This window comes from Podarcis pityusensis (genome assembly GCF_964106645.2).
Source record: "Podarcis pityusensis genome assembly, chromosome: 12".
Lineage (NCBI taxonomy): Eukaryota > Metazoa > Chordata > Lepidosauria > Squamata > Lacertidae > Podarcis > Podarcis pityusensis.
The window spans coordinates 23,285,696-23,308,161 of NC_138037.1; the positions used below are offsets into that span (position 1 = coordinate 23,285,696).

Here is a 22,466-nt window from a genome sequence, read left to right on the forward strand (position 1 = left end):
CCTTTGACCACACACCCGTCATTCACATGTTCAGATGAATTTACAAAAGGGGCTCTTATGTGTGTGTAGCCCTGTGCAATCAAGAACTCTATTCAGTTTGTCCAACCTGAGTTCAGTGAGGCTTATTTCCATGTAAGTGTGCAGTCCTAACATTTGTCAGGTTCAGTAGCTAGCTTTCTAATTAAATTCTTCTTGCCTGCTTGATGGAGGAAAATTTGTCTTATCTTGGTTCAATAAGCGGTGTTCTCATAACACAGGAAGCTTCCTTATATTGAGTCTGACCATTGTTCCGTCTAGTTCAGTGTTGTCTACACTGAAAGGCAGCAGCTATCCAGGATTTCAGACCAGGGTCTCTCCCATTTCTACCTGGAGATGCCAGGGATTAAACATGGGCCCCCCTCCATTCAAGCGAATGCTCTATCACTGAGCTATGGCCCTCCTCTCTATTAAACAATTTTTGCCCCTCCACCCTCTCTGAAGGTTGTGTGTCTGTCAAACTTTTGCTTTGTTGTTTCTCATTTAGGTTCTGACTTCCTCTAGGCTTTTAAAATATTTAGTTACTAAAGAAGTCCATATTTTTATAACTTGAAATTTGGTATGATTTTCAAAAAAGCTGATTTTCAAAAAAAAAAAATTTAAGTCAGGACACCTGAATGTCATTAATATTAAATGACAAACATTGATTTCTGGTGAGACTTCCTAATTTTGTAGTGCTTAATTTGCCTGAAGCATGGCTCAAAACAACAAAGGAGCATGTCAGGTAAATATATTCTACGCTGCAGCGTGAAGCTTAATTGGAACTGATTGTGAAATGCTTGATTTGAAAAGCTATTGATTTTTTGTTCTGTCGTGTTTAGTTCGTTTTGAAATGATGAACATTTATTGCAGATGTTTAGCTCTAGTAGAGTTTTTAGTATCCTGACCAGCACTGTCTGAATACACAAACAACTTCCTGTATATTTTGAGAGGCTGAAGTAACTCGCTTTTAAAAAATCCGCCTACAAGATGCATAATTTGGTTTACCTGAACGTTTAAAACATGAAAATAAAACTAACTAAGCTTGATACAGGGAAAGTATGCAACTGCCTACTAGAGGGCAAATTTTAAAACTATCTCAGAAACAAAATGATTCTTCCCTATATTTTCAGGGAAACCCCGTAACACTTCAAAACCAGTCCCTTTGCTGGGTAATTCAGGTAGAAATAGGATTGGGGTTCCTTCCTTTCCGATGCTAATCAAATGTGGAAACAGAAGAATTGTGTTTTATGCTTCCTGTATTCCATTCATGCATACCATTAATCTCAGCCCTTTATTATGCTTCAGATTAAAGCCATGTGTTGTGGAATAGAAGGCTGTGCTTCCACACAATGCAATGGAAGTGTATTTCAAGCTAATGTGCAATAGCTTATTCTAATTTATCCAATTCTGTAGAATATTCTGACATTAATCCACCTAGTTCAGACATAGCAGGGAACTCTGGCTTAATTCAAGCCAGGATATTTGACCTGAAGCCGCATGCAATGGGAGGAGGGAAGTGGTGAGGGAGGAGCATGTGGCTTGTGGCACTTGCCTGAAGCTGACGATGAATGCCCAAATGCGGCCAGTGCCACAGTGAGGTAAAGTGTTTCCTCTCTATGCAAGGAGTATTTATTTAGGACATTTTTTTACCCTGTCTATCTTCAACCATGGAACTCATGGTGACATTCATGTGCTCCCCATTCCAGGCACTGATAAGACACAGAGCAGCTTAGCTTTATTCAAGACTCCCTTAAAAAATGTTCATTCTCTTCGTCTTTCACTTCTAGGCAATTTGAACTGAAGGTTTGCAGGTGGACAATGTCAGACACTGCCATTAGCTTGCTCAGGCTATTTTAGATGAAGACATATGTACTGACCTCGCGTTTGAAGCGATATACTGCTATCTTTTCAGTTATCTGAATCAGACACGATGCTTGAGTGTTTCACGTGTGACAATAAGAATTGTTGCTTAGAAAGAACATTTGATGTAAACTTCGCTCTTTCTTGCTTTCTTGGTTGCATGAACACTATTCAGAAATCACAGTCCTTCATGCCTATAACACAAAGTTGTTAAATACCAAACTAGAGAGTGTTTTCTGCTTCAATCTCACAACTATAACAAAGGGCCATCTTCTGTCTTGTCACTGGTCCCATGTTCCTACTTTCTTTTCTTTTTTTATGGCTGTATTTGCATTTTACATTTTAATTTTTTAAAAAATGGATTCATAGCAGTTTCAATGTCATTTGGTATTGGTATTCTTGACCAAGAGCAAACTGAGAGCAGATGGTTGACAGAGAGTGATGCCACCTGGTCTGTCACTAGTGCCAGATATGTTATCTCCTATCCATGGACGTTTGTGACGAGAGAGGGAGACCAGATAAAAGGCAAACTGTTTGTAAATAGGCTATCCAAAATAACACTGGAATGCAGGAGAAAGTATGAAAATCCTAGCTTGCCTATGCCCTATATTGTCATTCTGTTTCTTTCCTTCCAGGTATAGCTTATGGAAGTTTGTGTTCTTAATTCCTGAATCCTTAATGCACACCATTTCCCTTTCCTTTAATAAACTAGTGTGTGTGTATGCACGCACATGCGCTCCTAGGCAATGATGAAATGAAGATACATGCATACATACATTAGGTGTCTCTAGTAGTATAGTTCATTGAAACGCTTCTTTTTTTGAATAAAATGCTTTGTCCACCATTCCCCTTCATTTTATATTCAGCTGCATGAGCAGGGGTTACCTTTTTTGTTTCCCATAACAGAACAATATAACACAATACAAGGTTACAACTAAAAAGAAATCTTTATTTCTTTTTTTGCTCAAACTAAAGATGCTCAGTTTGCTCCACTTTGGCACTGTGGGCTGCCTTTGGCTGCAGTCCTAAGCGTACTCTCTAATGAGTAAATAAACATGCTTAGGGTTGCCCTGTCAATCTGATGAGCCAATGGCTGTGGTTTGAAGAAAACAGCCTGGCAAGCTAAATTGGACTCTCTGGCAGGCTAATATTGGCCCACAGGCTGGAGGTTCCCCAGCCTGCCTTAAGCCATAGTTAATATTAACCACCGTTCCAGATACATCACAATAAACCATGGTTAACTGACAACATAAATGAAAGCTTCCAGTGTCTTCCTTGTAGATGTGCAGTAGCAGGAGATGGGGAAGTTCAAGGCTTGTACGTGTAACACTAAATGACTGTATGGGTTCAAAGCCTTGAGTTATATAAACATCTTATATGCTTACCTTTTGGTATTTTGGAAATGGGCAAGGTAAAAAGAAGTGTTATTTTCTGTCTTCAAGATTCTTTATCCTGGCCTTTTCAGATATCAGGTTTTTTTATACACCGCTCCAGATAGATTTCAGCTGCATCAACCTTTGTCATCATTACTTCTTTATTTTTGTTTGACCTTTTCAGAAATCATAGAAAAATGAGGCAATGCTGTACAACCATTAATTACTGTTGCTTCTCTATTTTAAAGAATTTGAACCTACCCTATCCTTTAACTGTCAAGCACTTAATTATTGAATGTTCACAGCCTCCCCATTCTTATCCAACAAAACCCTTGCAGATGGCCACAGAAACATTTACAGGGAGATTTGCCCAGTTAACTACATGATACAGAACCTCCCACTTCTTGACCATTTGGTGGTGATGCATCATATTATCCTCTGTGATTATTGCAGCAGCTGTAGGTTTTTGTAAAAAAAATATTAAATAATCAGTTTACTTAGTGACTGTAGTGCATATATTTTGTTAAAAATATTTTGCATACAAGGGTGGAATTTAAATTCAAGAAAAATGTGCCCCCCCTGAATATGTGAGGCTGATGCAAACAGTGTACCACAAGTGCAAAGCAAGAGCTGGAAACATGTTTCAAGCCAGGTGAAAACATTCCTCTTCTAGTCCTTTGGCTAATTAAACAATCTGTGTGTTTTTAAACTGTGTGTTTGTGGGGGGGGGTGTTTGTTGTTTTGTTTGTTATTCTGTTATCTTTTTTCTGTTGACTGTAAACTTTTCTGTGATGAAAGGACCTTTATATACAACTGAAGGGCAGTATATAAATGTAATAAAACAATGTTATTTTTATTACATTTATATGTAATAAATGGCAAGAAAAATGAACGGAGCCACAAGTTATGGGCAAACGTATTGCTTTTGATTATTCAGAAATGCTTAAACCTTTTGTCTTTAACATAAACGGGCTTTATAGTAGGGAGGTGCCATTTTTTACAATATTGTTTTCTGTTGGTGTGAGATTTTCAGCTCACAGAACTCATTTAGAGGAGTTTTATCGGATTTCCAAGTATTGGGTTATACAAAACACATTTGCTTAAAATTTGCTTAAAATACTACTCCAAACCATGGTTTAGCATGAAGTCATGGGTTCCTGGGGAGGAGATTGCAGCTGTTCTGCTCCTCCTTGGTTCTTTTATCTCATAGCTAAGAAGGAGGGAGCTTAACCATGAGCCTAGGTTAAACAGTATGTGTGATGGGACGATGAGCTGCTTGTGTGTAAAATCCTAGTCCCTCAGAGTTTGGTCAAGTTTGCAAACCTCTGTCTGTAACGGAGCCCCTTAAACATGGCTCCGTCAGTCGCTGGCAGATTCCGACAGTGGTTGCTTTCGGAATCGCTTCCAACATAAAAGCTCCTTAACGGAAACACGTCTTCTGGACTCTCTGCGTGACAGTTTCCGGCGAGGAGTGGGTGTCCCTACAGGAGGTCCTGAAACCTCCCCACTGTTTTCGCTGGAAGTGTCTCTGAGCCATCCCTCCAGCTCACTTTCCCTCATCTCAGCTCCTCTCCCCCTACTGGTTCCCTCTTCAGCTGCTGAGTCTCTCCCAACCTGTGTGAGCCCTTTCACTTCCCTTCCTTCTGATGGCAGTTCCCTGACATCCACCTCCCCTCCAGGGCCCCCTTCATCCCCTCTCGCCCCCTCCTCTACGGGCGGTGAGGAGGCAAAACCCCGGAATGAACTTCCTTCATCTTCCGATGTCCCGAACACTTCTCTCCACCTGTTGCGGTTCCTGGTCTCGAAGTACTCCTCCTCCTCAGAGTCCATCTCCCCTTCCCCTTCCGAGTCCGAGAATCCTTCCAACTCCTCCTCCTCATCGGTGGTCCCAAAGTATTCCCTCCGGAACCTCTCCACAGGCTGAGGTTTCCTTGGGAACCTTTGATGGAACGTTACTATCAATACCTCGTCATTGATATCTTCTGCCATTACCCAAGTGTTTTCTGACTCCGGTTCTCCTTCCCACGCTACCAAATACTCCACCTGATCCCCCTTCCACCTGGCGTCGAGGATTTCTGCCACATGGCTGCTGCATTCCCTTTCTTCTATGACCGGTCCCCGAGTGGCCATCCCTTCTCGTCCCCCCTCATACGGTGACAGTAACGACCTGTGAAATACTGGGTGCAGTTTCATGTGGTTGGGTAACCGGAGCCTGAAAGCCACTGGGTTGACCTGTTGAATGACCTCAAAGGGACCCAATCTCCTGGGTCTTAATTTCTTACAACCTCCTTTGAACGGCAACCCTTGGGTTGACAGCCACACCCTATCTCCCACCCTTATGGTTTCACCTTCCCTTCGGTTCTTGTCTGCCTGCCTCTTGTATTCTTCCTTCGCCCTTTCTAAGTTGAGTTGGAGCTGACGATGGATTGCTTCCATTTCTTCTATAAAATGCTCGGCTGCCGGGACGCTCCATCTCTCCCCTTCTCCCCCTGGGAAAGCCCTGGGATGACACCCATAATTAGCCAAGAAGGGGCTCATCCCTGTGGACACATTCTCGGCATTGTTGTAGGCAAATTCCGCCAGCGCCAACTTTTCTACCCAGTCATTCTCTCTGTCATTGACATAACACCTCAGGTATTGCTGGAGGACCCCGTTTGCTCTTTCCGCCTGCCCGTTGGTTTCAGGGTGCCGGGCAGTCGAAAAGTTGACCTCCACCTGCAGTAAGCTCATGAGCTTCCTCCAGAACCTGGAAGTAAATTGTTTTCCTCGGTCTGAGACCACCCTCAATGGCACCCCGTGCAACCTAAAAATGTGTTCTACAAATAACTTCGCTGTCTCTTCCGCCGTGACTGCATGCGAGCAGGCTACAAAGTGGCACATCTTTGTTAGTAGGTCTACCACCACCATGATGGCTGTTTTCCCCTTGGACTTCGGCAGATCAGTCATAAAATCTATCGACACTGCCTCCCAAGGTCGTTCTGGGGTTGGTAAGGGTTCTAATAGCCCCGCCGGTGCCCGCCTCTCCCCTTTGGCTCGCTGGCATTGCTCACACCCTCTTACATACTCCCGTACATCTTCCCTCACCTTAGGCCACCAAAATTCCCTGGTGACCAACCACATGGTTTTGTGTTGTCCAAAATGCCCCGCCGTGGGGCTGTCGTGCAACTGCTTGAGTACCCTCCCCCTTAAGTCTCCTTCAGGGATATACAGTGCCCCTTTGTAATACAAAGCTCCATTTCTTTCCTCGAAACCCCCTGGTTCCTCTCCCTCACCCCTAAGACCTCTGAGCTTATTCTGGGCGTATTCATCATTCTCTGTTTCCTCTACCAGTTCTCTTTGTCCCACCAATGCCGCCCCACACACCCAGCGGTCCTCTGGAATGACATGTCTCTCTTCGGGTGCTCCCTCCCCCTCCAAATATTCAGGTTTGCGTGAGAGAGCGTCCGCCCTAATGTTCTCTGGGCCTGGCACGTAACAAATCTCAAAGTTAAATTTGGAGAACTCCTGGGCCCATCTCACTTGCCGTTGGTTGAGCACTCGTGCCGTCCTCCAATACTCTAGGTTCTTGTGGTCAGTGCACACTTGCACCTTATGTTGTGCGCCAATTAGCAGGTGCCTCCATCTCCGGAACGCCTCATGAATGGCTAGTAGTTCTCGGTCATACACCGTGTAGTTCCTCTCGGATTTGTTCAGCTTTCGCGAAAAAAAGGCACACGGTCTCCACTCTGACTCCTCCTTCCCTGGCTGCAGAAGCACCGCCCCAATCGCTCTGTCTGATGCGTCAGTTTCCACTCTCATCGGTTTTTGTAAATCCACATGCAGGAGTTGTTGTTCCGAGGCGAAGGCCCTTTTTAGTTCCTCAAATGCTCGCTCCGCCTCCTCAGTCCAAACGAACTTCTTCTTACTGCTGAGACAGTCCGTAATGGGCGCCGTCAGGTGGGCAAAGTTTCGGATGAACTTACGATAGAAGTTCCCAAATCCTAGGAACCTCTGCACATCCTTCCTTGTTTTGGGTGTTTTCCATTCCAGCACCGCCTGGACCTTGCCGGGATCCATGGCCAATCCCTTGTCTGACAGGCGATACCCCAGGAATTCCACCTCCTTGGTATGAAACTGACACTTCTCCAGTTTCACCCACAGCTGGTTGGCTTGCAGCCTGCTCAACACTTCTCTGACGTCTCTCACATGCTGCTCCTCATTCTCAGAATACACCAACACGTCGTCTAAGAAGGCCACACAATTCTTGTAAAGCAAAGGCCCCAGGACATGGTTCATAAACGATTGAAAGCACGCGGAGCCTCCTTGTAGGCCGAAGGGCATAACTAAATATTCAAATCCCCCCAAAGGGGTGAACATGGTGGTTTTCCATTCATCCCCCTTCCTTATTCGTATCAGGTTGTACGCCCCCCTTAGGTCCAGTTTAGTAAAAATCTTTCCCTTCCTGACCCTTGTCAAAATGTCGTCAATCCTGGGCATAGGGAAAGCCACTGGTTCTGACACTGCATTTAAGGCCCTGAAGTCACACACAAGCCTCGGCTTGTTCGTGTTTTTTTTATCCACAAAAAACACTGGGCTGCCCCCCACCGCCCTGGACTCTCTGATGAACCCTCTTTTCAGGTTCTTGTCAATGAACTCTCTTAGCTCCTGCATCTCTCTGTCTGACATGGCGTACAGCTTGCCTACAGGGAGCTGTGCCCCAGGGAGTAAATTGATTTGACAGTCAAAGGGTCTATGCGGGGGTAGTTGGTCAGCTTCCCTTTCGCTGAAGACGTCGCGGAGATCTGCGTATTGTCGTGGTACCTTCACGTTCTCCGTTACTTCAGTCCCTGCTAGGGTGGCTTGGGCCCCTGCCAAACCCTTTCCCTCTTTGCAGTGTTCTAAGCAATGTGCTGAACCAAAAGAAACCACTCTCTGATGCCAGCCCACCAGCGGATCATGTAACGCTAGCCAGCTCATCCCCAATATAATGGGAGCTCCTCCCAAGGTGGCCACATTAAACGCTATCAGTTCGGTGTGCCTTGCCACCTTCATTATCATTGGGACGGTCTGCAAGCTGACTTCTCCTCCCAACAGCTCCCTGCCATCGATCGTGGTCACCTGCAGGGGGTTGCTTAAAGGGATCGTCTGTATCTGGTGTTCAGCTGCAAACTCTTTGCTCATGAAATTGCAGGAGCTGCCTGAGTCCAACAGCGCCTTTATCTTTAGAGGGTGTCCGTTTGGCAGCTCTAGCGCCACTTCTATCACTAGGGCGGGTTTAGGAGGTTCTGGCGTGGGCACTTTCACTGCTCTTTGGCCTGGCTGCTGTGCCCCGACGGTGGCAGCCAGGCGTTGGCTTTTACTTGCTTCGGTATTTCTTCCTCTCTTCCCTCCACAGCTCCTACCATCCCTTGCCATTCCTTCCTCTGGGGGCAGACTCTGGCAAAGTGACCTGGCTGTTGGCAGAGATAGCATTTCCGGGCGCCTTTTCCCTCCTTCTTTCCCCCCTCACTGGGCTTTGAAACTGCGCGCGCGCGCGCTGTTCCGATTTCCATCGGCTCTGCCGGCGGGAAAGTTGGCTCTGGAATGTCTGGAATGCGGAACTCCTTCCAACGTTCCCCCTTCCCTTCCCGCCTCTCCAATGCTCTCGCCTCCTGGCGCGCTCCTATGGTCAGCGCTGATTTGGTCAGCTGGTCCATAGACTCCGCCCTGGGCGCCCGGGAAAGTTCGTCTTTCACAGCCGAAGAAAGCCCTTCTTCAAAGAGCATTTGAATGGGTTCCGCCGATAGATCCCACCCCAATTTATGGATCAACATGGTGAACTCAGTCCAGTACTCACGGACAGATCGGCTCCCCTGTTTGCAAGCCATTAACTGTCTGCGGACCACTCCCTGTTCAATATCGCTGGAAAACATCAGATCCATGGCGCGAAAGAACTTCATCGTGTCCTTTAGGACGTCACTATTCGCTGCCATCAGGGGTCTAACCCAGTCTCTCGCCCCCTTTTCAAGATGCCCAATCACGAAAGCCACTCGTGATTCCTCGTCAGGGAATTCATCAAACTGCAGATTGAGGGCATATTGCATCTCTGTCCGAAAGCCATGATAGTCTTTGGGCTCCCCCCCAAACTTCTGCACCAATCCTGGTACCTTTCTGACGAGCTGGGTGTCTTTCCCCTTTTTGTCTGCATCCTGAGCCCTCCTCTCCTCAAGCCTCGCCGTCTGCAGCGCTAGCTGGACCTCCAACACCCGGTACCTTTCTTCCAGGCTTGGACCCGCTCCAGCTCCTGCTTCTCCGGTTCCGGCTGGGTTGCTCATGATGCCTTCTCCTGCACAAGCTGCTCACGAAGACTGTCGGAATGCTGTGATGGGACGATGAGCTGCTTGTGTGTAAAATCCTAGTCCCTCAGAGTTTGGTCAAGTTTGCAAACCTCTGTCTGTAACGGAGCCCCTTAAACATGGCTCCGTCAGTCGCTGGCAGATTCCGACAGTGGTTGCTTTCGGAATCGCTTCCAACATAAAAGCTCCTTAACGGAAACACGTCTTCTGGACTCTCTGCGTGACAGTTTCCGGCGAGGAGTGGGTGTCCCTACAGGAGGTCCTGAAACCTCCCCACTGTTTTCGCTGGAAGTGTCTCTGAGCCATCCCTCCAGCTCACTTTCCCTCATCTCAGCTCCTCTCCCCCTACTGGTTCCCTCTTCAGCTGCTGAGTCTCTCCCAACCTGTGTGAGCCCTTTCACTTCCCTTCCTTCCGATGGCAGTTCCCTGACAGTATGTTAAGCCAAACCTTGGTTTAGCAGCTATACCACACTATATTGAGCTAAAAGGACTGGAGAGGGGCACAGCAGGTACAAGCACCTCTCTGGGAGCCAACGTGATCATACAGTCCAGGCAAGCCATAGTTTGGCTTACTGAGTCATGCCAACAACATGGGCGTAGCCAGTATTTTTTGGGGGGGGCAGAACCTCAGTTTGCTATGTATTTTTATTGATTTGGGGGGGCAGTTGCCCCTCCCTGCCCCTTGGCTACACCCATGGCCAACAAGGCCATAGTATTTACTTTTGCTTTCTTTTATGTTCTGAAATATTTCAACCATTTCTTGCACTGTCTAAGAGTTCCATCTGGCATGTGGCTAAACTGAACATGAAACCTGGTTTCTCCTGAAGCAGTTACATACAGTGGCATGTATCCCATGCCGTTCATCCTCTGAAACAATGATCACTAATGTATAAGAAAGTAAATTCCATTGATTTCAGTTAGATCCTTACATTGGACAGTGTATATCGAGATGCATGCTGTTGAATCAGACCAATATTGGTTGAAATCTTGCATAGTTTGGAGAACTGGAAGAAGTAAATACTGTGCTTTACCATAGTATCTAATAAATCATGAATGGCTTCAGCTAGAGACATTTAGATGAATTTTGTGGTATGCAGATGGCATTATGTGGCCATCTTTTATTTTGCCCTTCTTCATGATCAACCAGCCCTGCGTGCTAAGAATGCCTGTGGTAAAACTGTTCCGTTGATTAAATGAAAGTAGGATGTGCTAAGGTGTTGGCAGCATTTTGTTCACCCAAAGCTTCATTTGGTGGCATAGTATATAGTGAAAATAACGTTTCTCTGTTTGATAGGTCAAATACAAACGTGACTTTGAGGAAAGCAAAGGAAGAGGTTTCAGCATTGTAACCGACACACCAGAACTGCAAAGACTGAAAAGGACTCAGGAGCAAATTAGTAACGTATGTGGCCCATTGATAGTAGTTCAGAAACGTGATGCACAAGTGAAATGGCATGGTTGGATCCGATAGAATGTTTCCAGGTGTGAGTTTGTATGTATGTGGGGACTGGAATGGTTTTATGCTTTTGTGTTTGTTGTGCTTGAGTTCGAAGCTTTGTGTAGCACGATGGTGGTGTGTGTTTCCCCTCTCCATACCAATTAAAGGTGGACTTACTGTTTACATTCATTCCTTTAGAGAAACAATTTCTTGCAAATAAGCACCTTTCTGCTTTCATGTAATGTGCAGGATAAAAACAATAAACCAAATTTCCAGGTAACTTCATCTTGCAGAATTACTTTACTTACAAATAATAATGGTTTTGCTTCTCTTTGCCATGTCTGTAACTCTTGGCTTAATATGTAATGTGGGTCATGCTCAATCAGTGATGTGAGTTTTCTTCGAAAAAAATCCTGTGCAGATTAGGATAATCTGCACTGAAAATTTTCCAGAGTGCACTGGAATTTTTTCCCCCTGTTGTCCTGGAGAGCAGAAGTGGACACAAGTGCTTCCTTGACCTCCTGGTAGGTAAGTCACTACTGCTTGCCAGAAATGGGAGAGGCGAGGCAGCAGGGACATGGTGAAAATGCACAAGCCTGAGCTAATCTGGCACCCCGCCAGTGCGTTTGCACCACACCTCCTTCCTTTCCACCTCGTCCTTCCGTAAGTGCCCCCACCCAGCCATGCTATCTGCTATTGTTACAAAGTGTTCTGTAACAGTGTTTGTTTTACTTGCATCTAGTATGCAAAACTCATAACTCTGAAACTGCCAATGGTGCCTTATAGCGCATTTGCAATTGACTTCAATATATTATTTCATCTAATTCTTATTTTAACTGCCTTTAGATATACCACACAGCCAAGTTGTATTGACTAAAACATGATTGAAATTGCCAAGAAAATTGGTTGATTTTAAATAATTGTTTCCCAGATAAGCATGCATACCATTTGGTTATTGGGACAAATTAAAACACATCTCTTTTGACAGCAAATAGTCTTTATACTGCTCAGGACTATAAAACAAGACTTCTGGCCATGTACAGTGGTACCTCGCAAGACGAATGCCTCTCAAGACGAAAAACTCGCAAGATGAAAGAGTTTTTCGTTTTTTGAGTCGCTTCGCGAGACGAATTCCCCTATGGGCTTGCTTCGCAAGACGGAAACGTCTTGCAAGTTTGTTTCCTTTTTCTTAAAACCATTACAGTAATACAGGGTGCATTGCTTGAAGAGGTGCAGTTGCGACTTGACTTCGGGGAGCAACTCATAGCACGCGGTGTGGTAGCCTTTTTTGAGGTTTTTGAAGATTTTTTTGAAAAAATTGAAACCGTGCTTCGCAAGAAGAAAAAACTCGCAAGACGAAAAAACTCGCGGAACGAATTAATTTCGTCTTGCGAGGCACCACTGTAGTTCACATGATTTTGCATTCCACAATTTGAATCTTGCTTTTGGGGATGTGTTGTTGTGAAGTTCTGAAGGTGTGGTGATATCGCCCCTTTAAGTCTGGTTTATGGGAATGGGTTAGATCCTCAGAAATAATGAGCTTACATGCAGCTGCCTCCCTTTAAGGCTTCAAGACTGGTGTCACAAGGTATTTAGGTGGAAGAGGTGAACGCCCATGGTCTAAGTTCCCATAAAACCTGGATTGGTGGGAGCTCTCGGTAGCTAACCAGGCAAGGTCAGCGTCTATTGGGGCTTTTGACAGCATCTTCTTCCATTGCTCAGCCTACTGAGATTTAAGTGTAAGCATTTATGTTAATTAGCTGAATGTTAGTTTTTGTTTGTTTGTTTTTAACCTTCTGAGCTATTTTAATCTGTGTAAATATTTGGAGTTTTTCTCTCTTGTAGAGTCTTGTTTTAGTAAAGTCTGTGAATGATTGTATGAAATTTGATCTGGTCTGAGTTCCTGAACCTTTAATTTTGACCATGCTTTTCGGAGCAAGGGTCATCCACCACACAAGGTAAGGGTTATTATTATTATTATTATTTTAAATAACTAATTCTTACCCATACTGCATATAGCTTTCTGAAAGACTGGTTCTGCAAAAGGCATACTGGTATTGTAAGTACCTATTTTTAAATAACCTTTCCAGAATACTTTATGAGAAGGGGAATCTGGATTCAGTAAATAAGCTAAGTGAATGGGGCTACATTCTGCGATAAAAATAATAAAATTTAAATTTTCATACATGAACATTTCCTATTTGTTGCTAGGATTGACTTACTACTTAAATGCTTCAGTAATATTGTGCTTGCTTCACTTTGTAAAATATTCTTGCATGATAGTGGAGGTCTTGGATCAGAAATAAATAAGGGTGAGAGAGGAGCTCATTCTGTAAGTTCAGACTATAACACTGAACCCAGAACAAATGCACACCTGCAGGTTAATTCTGTGCCCAGGACAGGTGTCTGGTAAGCCAGCTGGTGCGTGCTCTTATTATCTTCCGCTTGGATTACTGCAATGCGCTCCACGTGGGGCTACTACCTTTGAAGGTGACTTGGAAACTACAACTAATCCAGAATGCAGCAGCTAGACTAGTAACTGAGAGCAGCCAATGGGACCATATAACATCTGTCCTGAAAGACTGCATTGGCTCCCAGTACATTTCCAAGCACAATTAAAAATGTTGACCTTTAAAGCCCTAAACGGCCTCAGTCCTGTATACCTGAAGGAGCGTCTCCAACCCCATCATTCAGCCCAGACACTGAGGTCCAGCTCCAAGGGCCTTCTGGCGGTTCCCTCACTGCAAAAAGTGAAATTATAGGAAACAAGGTAGAGGGCCTTCTCGGTAGTGGCACCTACCCTGTGGAACACCCTTCCATCAGATGTCAAGGAGATAAATAACTACAACTTTTAGAAGACATTTAAGGCAGCTCTGTATAGGGTAGTTTTGAATATCTGATGTTGTGTTTTTATATTTTGCTGGAAGCTGCCCAGAGTGGGTGAGGAAACCCAGTCAAATGAGTGGTGCATCAAAAATAATAAAGAAATATAATTAATAATTAATGCATAGTTTAGCAGCACACTTACCTGGGAGTAAGCTCCAGTGAATGCAGTGGAACTGCTTCTGAGTATAAATGTATAAGAAAGTGCTGTGGGACATGGGAAGTGTGTGGTTGGTTTATAAGCTCCTTCCTTCTCTACCCCCCCCAATAAATTCCTTTCCTTTCTCTTTTCAGAGCTATCAGTGTTATATTTTCACTGATGTTAATGCTAACCATGGTTGAGATCAAGTTTCATGTCTCCTGCTGTTCAGAAAAATACTAATAAAATATGAATGGTAAGCAGGCTAGCGTATGACATACCAAGATGGAAATTTACCATGAGAGGGTGTCCATTTGTATGCTGCAAAGAGCCTGCCAACCTCCTATTGAAAGATGCAATTTTTCAAGCAAGCAATGCCTCCAGAAGTCAGTGGGAATGGGAATGCTTTGAAGAGAAGCTCTCACAGAAGCAGAATCAAAGGCTTGATAGAATTCTGTTGTCATGGCAGTCACAAACTCAGTGTCTTATATGGATTGCTCTAGGAAAATTAAATAAATTAACTGCTTCTCTTTAATGACAAGTTTTAGACATTTTGGTTCACCTTTCCATGGTTGGATGGCCATTTTAAATTGCCTGTGCATTTTTCAATTTGTGTGGTGTGATTTAAGATGCTCATAAATTATTTTTTTCAATATTTCAGATCTAAAATATTCACATCTATTCTGCTGAGGAGAGAGAACACACACTGACTTGGGGGCCTCAAATCTGTCTCTGTGCTTGGTGTACATTCACACTGCATGGTCAGGACCATTCTACACCCCTGTCCCCTGTAATTGGTATTTTTTGTGGCGTATGTTAGATACTTTCATAATGAAAGTGTATTTCAGTCTCCATTTTTCCTCATTTTGTGAAGAATAAATAAAAATGTAATAATCATCGGAAGTAAGAAATGAGTTTAGAAAATCGACACAAAGACTGCTTAAATATAAAAGGAGGATATCTACTCTGGAAGGCAGCCTAAAGGTGCACACGCACACCCTTGATTGTTTCCTAAAAACATTGGTTTGCTCTTATGTAGTACTGTTGATGGGCAGTCACTGGAGAACTTACCAGATTGCTTCCACCTGCTGACTGGAGAAAGTAGCAAAACCACAGATGACGTTATCACCCTGCGTTCCTGGCCCAAGGTAAGACAACACTGTCCTTGTGCTGGTGGTGGGGAAATGGCATCCGTTTGCATTTAGCATGCCTATTATCTGTCTCCGGGCAATAGGTACTGAACGACCTCCAATAATTTGGGCTAAATGGCATTGCTGTTAGGTAGTTTTCCTCTGCTGACACAGACTGAAAGCACACCTTATAATTTAATTTCAAAGACGTCAAAGGGCATAGGTCAGTACTGGAAATTGTGATGGTTGTATAATTCCACGCCACCCCCTTAAATGAAATCTCTTATTACATATATGTACGTGTTTCTAATGCTATCTGTTAAGTTGTTAATGAGGAGAATATACAGCTGTTTTGAAGGCAAATAACAAATCGCAGGGTAAAACTTAGTGAAGATCAAGACTCCTTTATTTATTTATTACATTTACATCCCACATTTCCTCTAAGAAGCTCTAGTTGGCGTATATGGTTCTCTTTCTCCCCATTTATTCCTCACAAGAACCCTGTGAGGTAGGTTGGGTTGAGAGACTGTGACTGAGCAGGGATTTGAACCCTGGTCTCCAGGGTCCTAGCCCATCACTCTTAATCTCTATACCACGCTGGCTCTAATATGGCGTAAGCTTTTATGGGCCACAATCCGCTTCGCCACATCCAGTGAATCATGCAATGAGCTCTATGAAATCAAATGGCTTTGTGGTTCTTGAAAGACAAACCACTTTGAGAAACTCAAGAGACAAATTGTTTTCTTTGTTTTGTTTTTAATTTGTGTTATGACAGAGGAACCTGCTGTTGAAAGGATGAAAAGAAAGAAAGAGTAAAATTCTGCACGAGCCTTTGGGAGCACTGAAAACATTCCTTTGCATAGGAGCCAACCCCTAGGGGCCAAGGGGTGTTCACCCCCCCAAGCTGATGGGCATTGCCATTCAAATGGTGTGTGCACACCATGTCATGTGATCAATTATGCGAAATGAGGCTTACCTACCCCCCCCAATATTTTATTTAAGGTGGCACCCATATTCCTTTACACTATGGACTCATTTCCCAAAAGTGTATAAGCCAGCCTTCCTTAACCTAGCGTCTTCCAGATGTTTTGGACTACAACTCCCATCAAATCCTGATAACAGATGTTTTCCTGCCCCACCACCGAATTTCTAGCCTCAGTATTTCTTTTTAGTATTTGACATTTTCAGAAATGCTGCATTTGTGTGTGTGTGTGCTTTTCTCTTTATCATTCTGAGAGCTACATATTTGTAAATATGAAGAACAATATGCTACTTGTAGGGAAATTGCACTGGAAAGTTTCTTAGATCACAGCTAGCCATATCAACAACTAAATTCACTATCTGCTGATGGTGATGTACTGTGCACTGTTTCTGGCTTTAACTGTACACTTAAAAAAAATCCCTATAATTAGAATTGTTGGCACATTTGTGCAACCTGTTTACTCGCTCAAGCATAAGCTGTGCTCTGAAATTGATAAAACAGATTGCAGGGAGAATTGGCAAGCAAAGATGTTAAATCAAGGTCCATAGCACCACTTGGAAACTGCAGAGCATTATTTGAGCGATTTACTTTACCTTCTTCAAGTGATGTTCACACTGATCTCTTAAAGTATTAAATAACCCAATGCAGCTTTGAGAAATGAATGGATTCATGAGTTCCTATTCTAATAGATTCTACTGGACTGAAAATAGACATGAAAGCAAAAATGAAACAAAATGGGGCTGCGTTCCTGGAGCCTAATAATTACATACCATCCATACTCATGAATTGCATGGTGTGATGATGAGGTAAAAAAATAATAATGCATGGAATCACTGAGCAATTCAGTTTGGTAGGCGTTTAGCTTTTCATACTGGAGTATGTGGTAGACTTACATAATTTTGATATTGCTAAAAGGTCCACAAATTAAAAGTATGTAACTCTGGAGAAAAAAGAGTGCATTGCCAGCTATGGGGGAAATCTGTGTTGGGTGGTCCTCTGATTATGGGGAAGCTCAGAACTAGAATGTGCTGTAGTTTGTATCTTAGCTTCCATGCATATCAGATGCTTATTAGGAGTGAAAGCTATAATGCATTTAATTGGTAGATTAATTAGCCAAAATTCTAATCTCATGCATACACATACTTCTCTCTGCTTAAAAGGAGAAGTGAAGATTGACCTGTGCACTGATGTGCCCTTTATGCAGCAATGACAGATCCTAGTTCCTTTATTTGATGGAGAGTAAAAGGAAGCATAAAGGTGTTTTTCTCCCCTTCAACGTCTCTCTGCTAATCTTTAGATAATTTGCCCTTCAGGATGCAAATGCTACAGCTTTCCTACTATAAATAAAAACCACAGCAACTGAAGCCAACTGTGCTCATTTGGAAACCAATGTCAATGTTTCTTTTAAATCTGGCTCTTTCACAGTACAGATGGATTCAAACTCTTAATTTTTAAAAGGACTATTGCCTGTTTAAATAAAATTGAATGATCAGTTAAATTTGTGTATACATTTAAATATGGCTAAAAACAATATTTTTTAAATGGTGATGTGTGTCATAATGGGAATCATCTCAGAAGAAAACAAAGGCTGGGGGAATGCATTTGCTAAGGTGACACTTTGCACCAGGAAATAGTTGTATCAATATATTAATATTTCTCTCGCATGCCCAGTTATTCAGACCTTTTAAGTTATTCAGACACCTTTTAATCATTCTATAGGTTTTTAATCTATTAATCCAGCCAGTTAATTGATTATTCCTTGCAGCTTCAATTCTAGCCAGTTTTGGCCTCAATGTGCTGGTGTTAAGAATTGAGAATATTCTGTATTCTGGAGTTGGTGTGTTTCTGCTTTTTTAGTCCAAGGACAGCATTACTCTAGTGCAGGCGTGGCAACACTTGGCCCTCCAGTTGTTTTGGGACTACAACTCCCATCATCCTTAGCTAACAGGACCAGTGGTCAGGGATGATGTGAACTGTAGTCCCAAAGCAGCTGCAGGGCCAAGTTTGGCCATGCCTGCACAAGAGTAATGCCTGCTCTAGTGGAAAACTGTATTCTAAAAGTGGGTGGGGCTAGACCCTCACACATACAAGCAGTTATTTCCCATGAAAACAGAAAAATGTTCTTAGAAACATTGTTCAGGTTTTACTTTTTATTTTCTGAAAAGACAAATAGAAATGCTCCAACACACTTTAGTTATCCTGACTATGCAAAAAAGGCAAAAAATACTCAGTAATACCTGCAAAATGATGTTATTAAAGCCAATGCAGACAGCTATGTTGCAAGCCCTGCATTATGGCTGTTGAAAGCAATTGCATCTGGAAAATTGCATGCATGCAGCTGCAAAATGCATTGACTATCTTTTGCATATTTGAAGCAAAAGCAAATCTGCTGAGACATTTCCTTGCTTCCTTGATATTGCAGCCGCTCTTACTGAAGATAGAATCACAATTGTACATTTTGCATAAAACCAAATCCACTCAGCGGCGTAGCGTGGGTTATCAGCACCCGGGGCAAGGCAAGTAATTTGCGCCCCCTAACCCGGGGCAAGGCAAATAATTTGCGCCCCCTAACCCGGGGCAAGGCAAGTACAGTAATTTACTCTCCCAAGCAGCAGCAGCAGCAGCGAGGCTTCTCTTTCCCCCGCGCTCTCCTGGAGCTGCCTCTTTTCTTTCCTTTTTTCCCTTTCTCCAAGGCTTTTCGCTTTCTCTCCTTAATTGATTCCTCCTCCACACCGCAGCGTTTCCTAGCTGCTTCCCCCCCCCCCCTTCCCCTCTCTCTCCTCCTCGCTCTGCTTGCCTTGCCCTGCACCGGCAGCAGCAGGCGCAGCCAGACCCCCGCCAGCCAGCCCGCCCGCCCGCCCACCCGGCTTCCTCTCCTTTTTTTGCCCGCGGCAGAAGGCTTCGCTCTCCCCCTTCCGCGACCTCCTCGCCAAGCCGAGCGAGCGCGGGCTCCCTAACCCGTGGATTTTAGTAGGGGCAGAGAGCTGCTAGTGCGAGCGCGCCCCCCGCCCATGTTGCGCCCGGTGCGGCCGGCCCCCCTGGCACCCCCCACGCTACGCCACTGAATCCACTTTCCCTCTTGGCTGTTTCCTGCTGCTGAACAGCTAAGGTTTGGAAGAGACCAAAAGGGCCTGGTCAAACCTGGTTTTAGACTGCATCTATTGCCTGGAGGTTTCCAATCCCTGTTCTTTTATTGCACAACAAAAATAATATCCATTGCAACAAGATCGTAATAAGTTCCTTCTGGGTTAGGCCAGTAGCCCATCTAGTCCAGCATCTTATTCTCACAGTGGCCACCCAGATGCCTATGGGAAACCAGCAAGCAGGATTTGAGCACATTAGGACTCTCCTGTGGTTTCCAGCAGCTGGTAATTGGAAGCATTACTACCTCTGACCATGGAGGCAGAGCATAGATATTGATAGCCTTAACCTCAATGAATTTGTCCAATTCTTTCAAAGCCTTCCAAGTTGGTGGCCATCATTGTCTCCCAAGGGAGTGAGTTCCATTGCTTAACTAAGTGCTACGGGAAGAAATACATCCTTTTATCCTGTTTTGAATCTTCCAACATCCAGCTTCAATGGGGACCAAGTTCCAGTGTTATGAGAGAAGGAGAAAAACTTTCTCCACTTTCTCCATGTTATGTATACTTTTATAAACTTCTATCATGTTCCCTCTTATTGGCTTTTTCTCTGAACTAAAAAGTCCTAAACACTGCAACCTTACCTCATAGGTCGGATTGCCATATTTCAAACCCTGGACATCAATTCTGCCTTTGAAATCCCAGTAATGTCCAGGAAAATCAGGACATATGGCATCCCTACATAATGACAACTCTAGGTTTCACCCCACAGATCCTACTTGACATGGGCTACGAACAAGCCAAAAAACCCATCAAACAGTGTGTGGAAGATACTGAACGCCAAGCAGATCTAGCCAGATGACTAAATGACCTGAATACTTGAAGGAGTCCTGCACAGATGTTAAGATCTGCCAGAGTAGCCTTTCTTGGTGTCATACCCAGCATGGTTTGATGATGCCCTACTTATGAAACTCCCTGCCTCAGAAATATAGCTGGTGACTATGCTTCTTACATCCAGATGCCCATTTAAAACTTGGCTATCTACCTAGTCCTTTGGGAGCAACTAGCAGATTAAGTGATGGCTACAGTTTCAGGGATGCAGGTGGCACTGTGGTCTAAACCACAGAGTCTAGGGCTTGCCGATCGAAAGGTCTGCAGTTCGAATCCCCGTGCTGGGGTGAGCTCCCATTGCTGGGTCCCAGCTCCTGCCAACCTAGCAGTTCAAAAGAACGTCAAAGTGCAAGTAGATAAATAGGTACCGCTCCAGCTGGAAGGTAAACGGCGTTTCTGTGCACTGCTCTGGTTTCACCAGCTTAGTCATGCTGGCCACATAACCTGGAAAAACTGTCTGTGGAAGCGGACAAACACTGGCTCCTTTGGCCAGTAAAACAAGATGAGTGCCGCAACCCCAGAGTCGTTTGCGACTGGACTTAACTGTCAGGGGTCCTTTATCTTTACCTTTTTACAGTTTTATGATGGGTTGAAATATATTTTTAATTTTTAATTGTAGTGGACTCTGCCTTTTTATTGAGGTTTTACCTTGAGATCTTTGGATATAGCTGTATAAAATTCTTTTAAAGGCCTAATAGTTATAAAATGCACAGAAATCATCTTACATTTTTAACAGGAAAGAATTAAGGGAGTTGTATGAAATATTCTTCAATTTTGTTTTCACTTAAAATAGTATTGCATGCCTTAATCTTTAGCACAGAGTAAGAGCAGAATATTTTGGCAACGTGTTTGAATTATTCAGATAATTCTCACTTTGGCCAGAGCGGTTGCATATGTTGAGTTCTGCATCTTGCTTGTAGCGTGAACAGCTTGCATCTTTACTTGTTAGCTTGCTTTGGCTGTATGACTCCTTCCAGGGATTTTATAAACTTAACTTTTTCTGAAGGCATTCTGTTGCACGGAGCAGTCACAGTCAGTTGAATCTCACGCAGCTCTCCCTTTAACATCAAGGCCGGCTGTTTCTATATGAACAGGGATTGAAGTGCAGATATGAACGTCTTTCTGCCAATTGGCAAGCTTGTAGTAGTAAGGGACATAGTAACTTTTGTATGTATTACTTGCCTAATGCTTGTGAACTTGTTGAACTACCTGAGCTGCTATTCAAAGTGGATTAAAGGGGGAGAGAGAGAGCATGAATTAAGTAGGATGCCCCCAAAAATCTTCATCTTTGGAATGTGCTGCCCTCTTACCTGCCTGTGTGTGCCATACTGTGGTCCTCCTACCTTTCTCCTCAAGGTCAGCAAAGGAGCTTATGAGGAGCATAATGGAACATGCAAAAGAGGAAGGTGGAGAAAGCAAAATGTTTTTTTTCTCCAGCTGCTAGCTTGCTATGCCTGCCTTGGCCTTGGAGTTATTTATTGCATTTTTATGATTCATCATCTGCCTGGTGACTGGGGAAGCATTTCTGTTGTGTTTAAAATGCTGAAATATAGATGAATAATACTGGATTCCTAGTCATTTTTCTACTTCGAACGGAGGTTTTTGGATGCGCCGGCTTTGTTTTGTTTGTTTATTAGTCTTGATTCTTTGATACACTTTGTAGCAGGGTTAAATGGCCAGAACACCTTCCTTTTAAAGTATGACAGGGATGAGATTTTAAGGTTGCTGCAATACGGTATAGCAAAATGCAATATAAATTACACTACAGGAAGATCATCGTTAGAGAAAAGTGAGTTTTCTTAGATGAGAATGGGGGGCCTACTATGAATCTGTTAAAACAAAATATGGTGTGCTATTACTTTTAGAGGTCATAATGGTGTTTTCTTATAAATAAGTTGGATTTACTACAGCATTAGTATGCAAATATTAGTCGGGGGGGTACTTTGGAAAGGAGAAATCCAGTGTAGACTGATGCTTATTTGGACTGATGCTTATTGGGTCAGAAGGCAGGGAAACCAACAGTAGGTTGTACGTCTACTTTTGGGTAAAATCTGAAATAAAAAGTGCACTGGGGTGTTAGTATTTCACCCTAGCTCTGTTTAAGTGAGTAGGCATGCTTGAGGTTCTTCACTGTATACCTGTGTTTTATATGTAGGATGAAAATATGATTTTAAATAGGGGTATTTTAAGAGATGTTGTTACCTATGAAAGTTGTAGAATACTAGAAAATTGCTACACAAAACTGTTATTGCCTGTTGCATTTATTTTGAATGTAGTATTGCCTCCCAGCTGAACTGTAGATCTTGTAAATGTTTAAGAGAAAACGCTACTGAATATGAGAGAGGATATAATATAATG

At 43.6% G+C, this 22,466-nt stretch overlaps 1 protein-coding gene and 1 long non-coding RNA gene across 11 annotated transcripts in view; one reads left to right on the forward strand and one right to left on the reverse strand.

Moving 5' to 3' along the window:
• Positions 1 to 22,466, forward strand: part of NEBL (nebulette) — a 179,149-nt gene that overhangs the window by 95,240 nt on the left and 61,443 nt on the right. For 7 of the 10 annotated variants that reach the window (XM_080974395.1, XM_080974399.1, XM_080974398.1 and 4 more), the window contains exons 1-2: positions 14,686 to 14,815; positions 15,065 to 15,173. Coding sequence is in view for 3 of the 10 variants with exons in the window: in XM_080974396.1 (XP_080830522.1) it covers positions 10,860 to 10,967 (108 nt within the window). In the remaining 7 variants the exon portion in view is untranslated. Of the gene's footprint in view, positions 1 to 10,859; positions 10,968 to 14,685; positions 14,816 to 15,064; positions 15,174 to 22,466 lie in introns of those variants that run through there. The other 3 variants (XM_080974396.1, XM_080974405.1, XM_080974397.1) reach the window with 1 other exon arrangement.
• Positions 1,653 to 14,528, reverse strand: LOC308459321. Its single transcript, XR_013978000.1, has 3 exons — positions 14,307 to 14,528; positions 3,264 to 3,427; positions 1,653 to 2,072 (listed from the first exon to the last, which is right to left on the reverse strand). It is a non-coding gene; the product is annotated as an uncharacterized lncRNA (long non-coding RNA).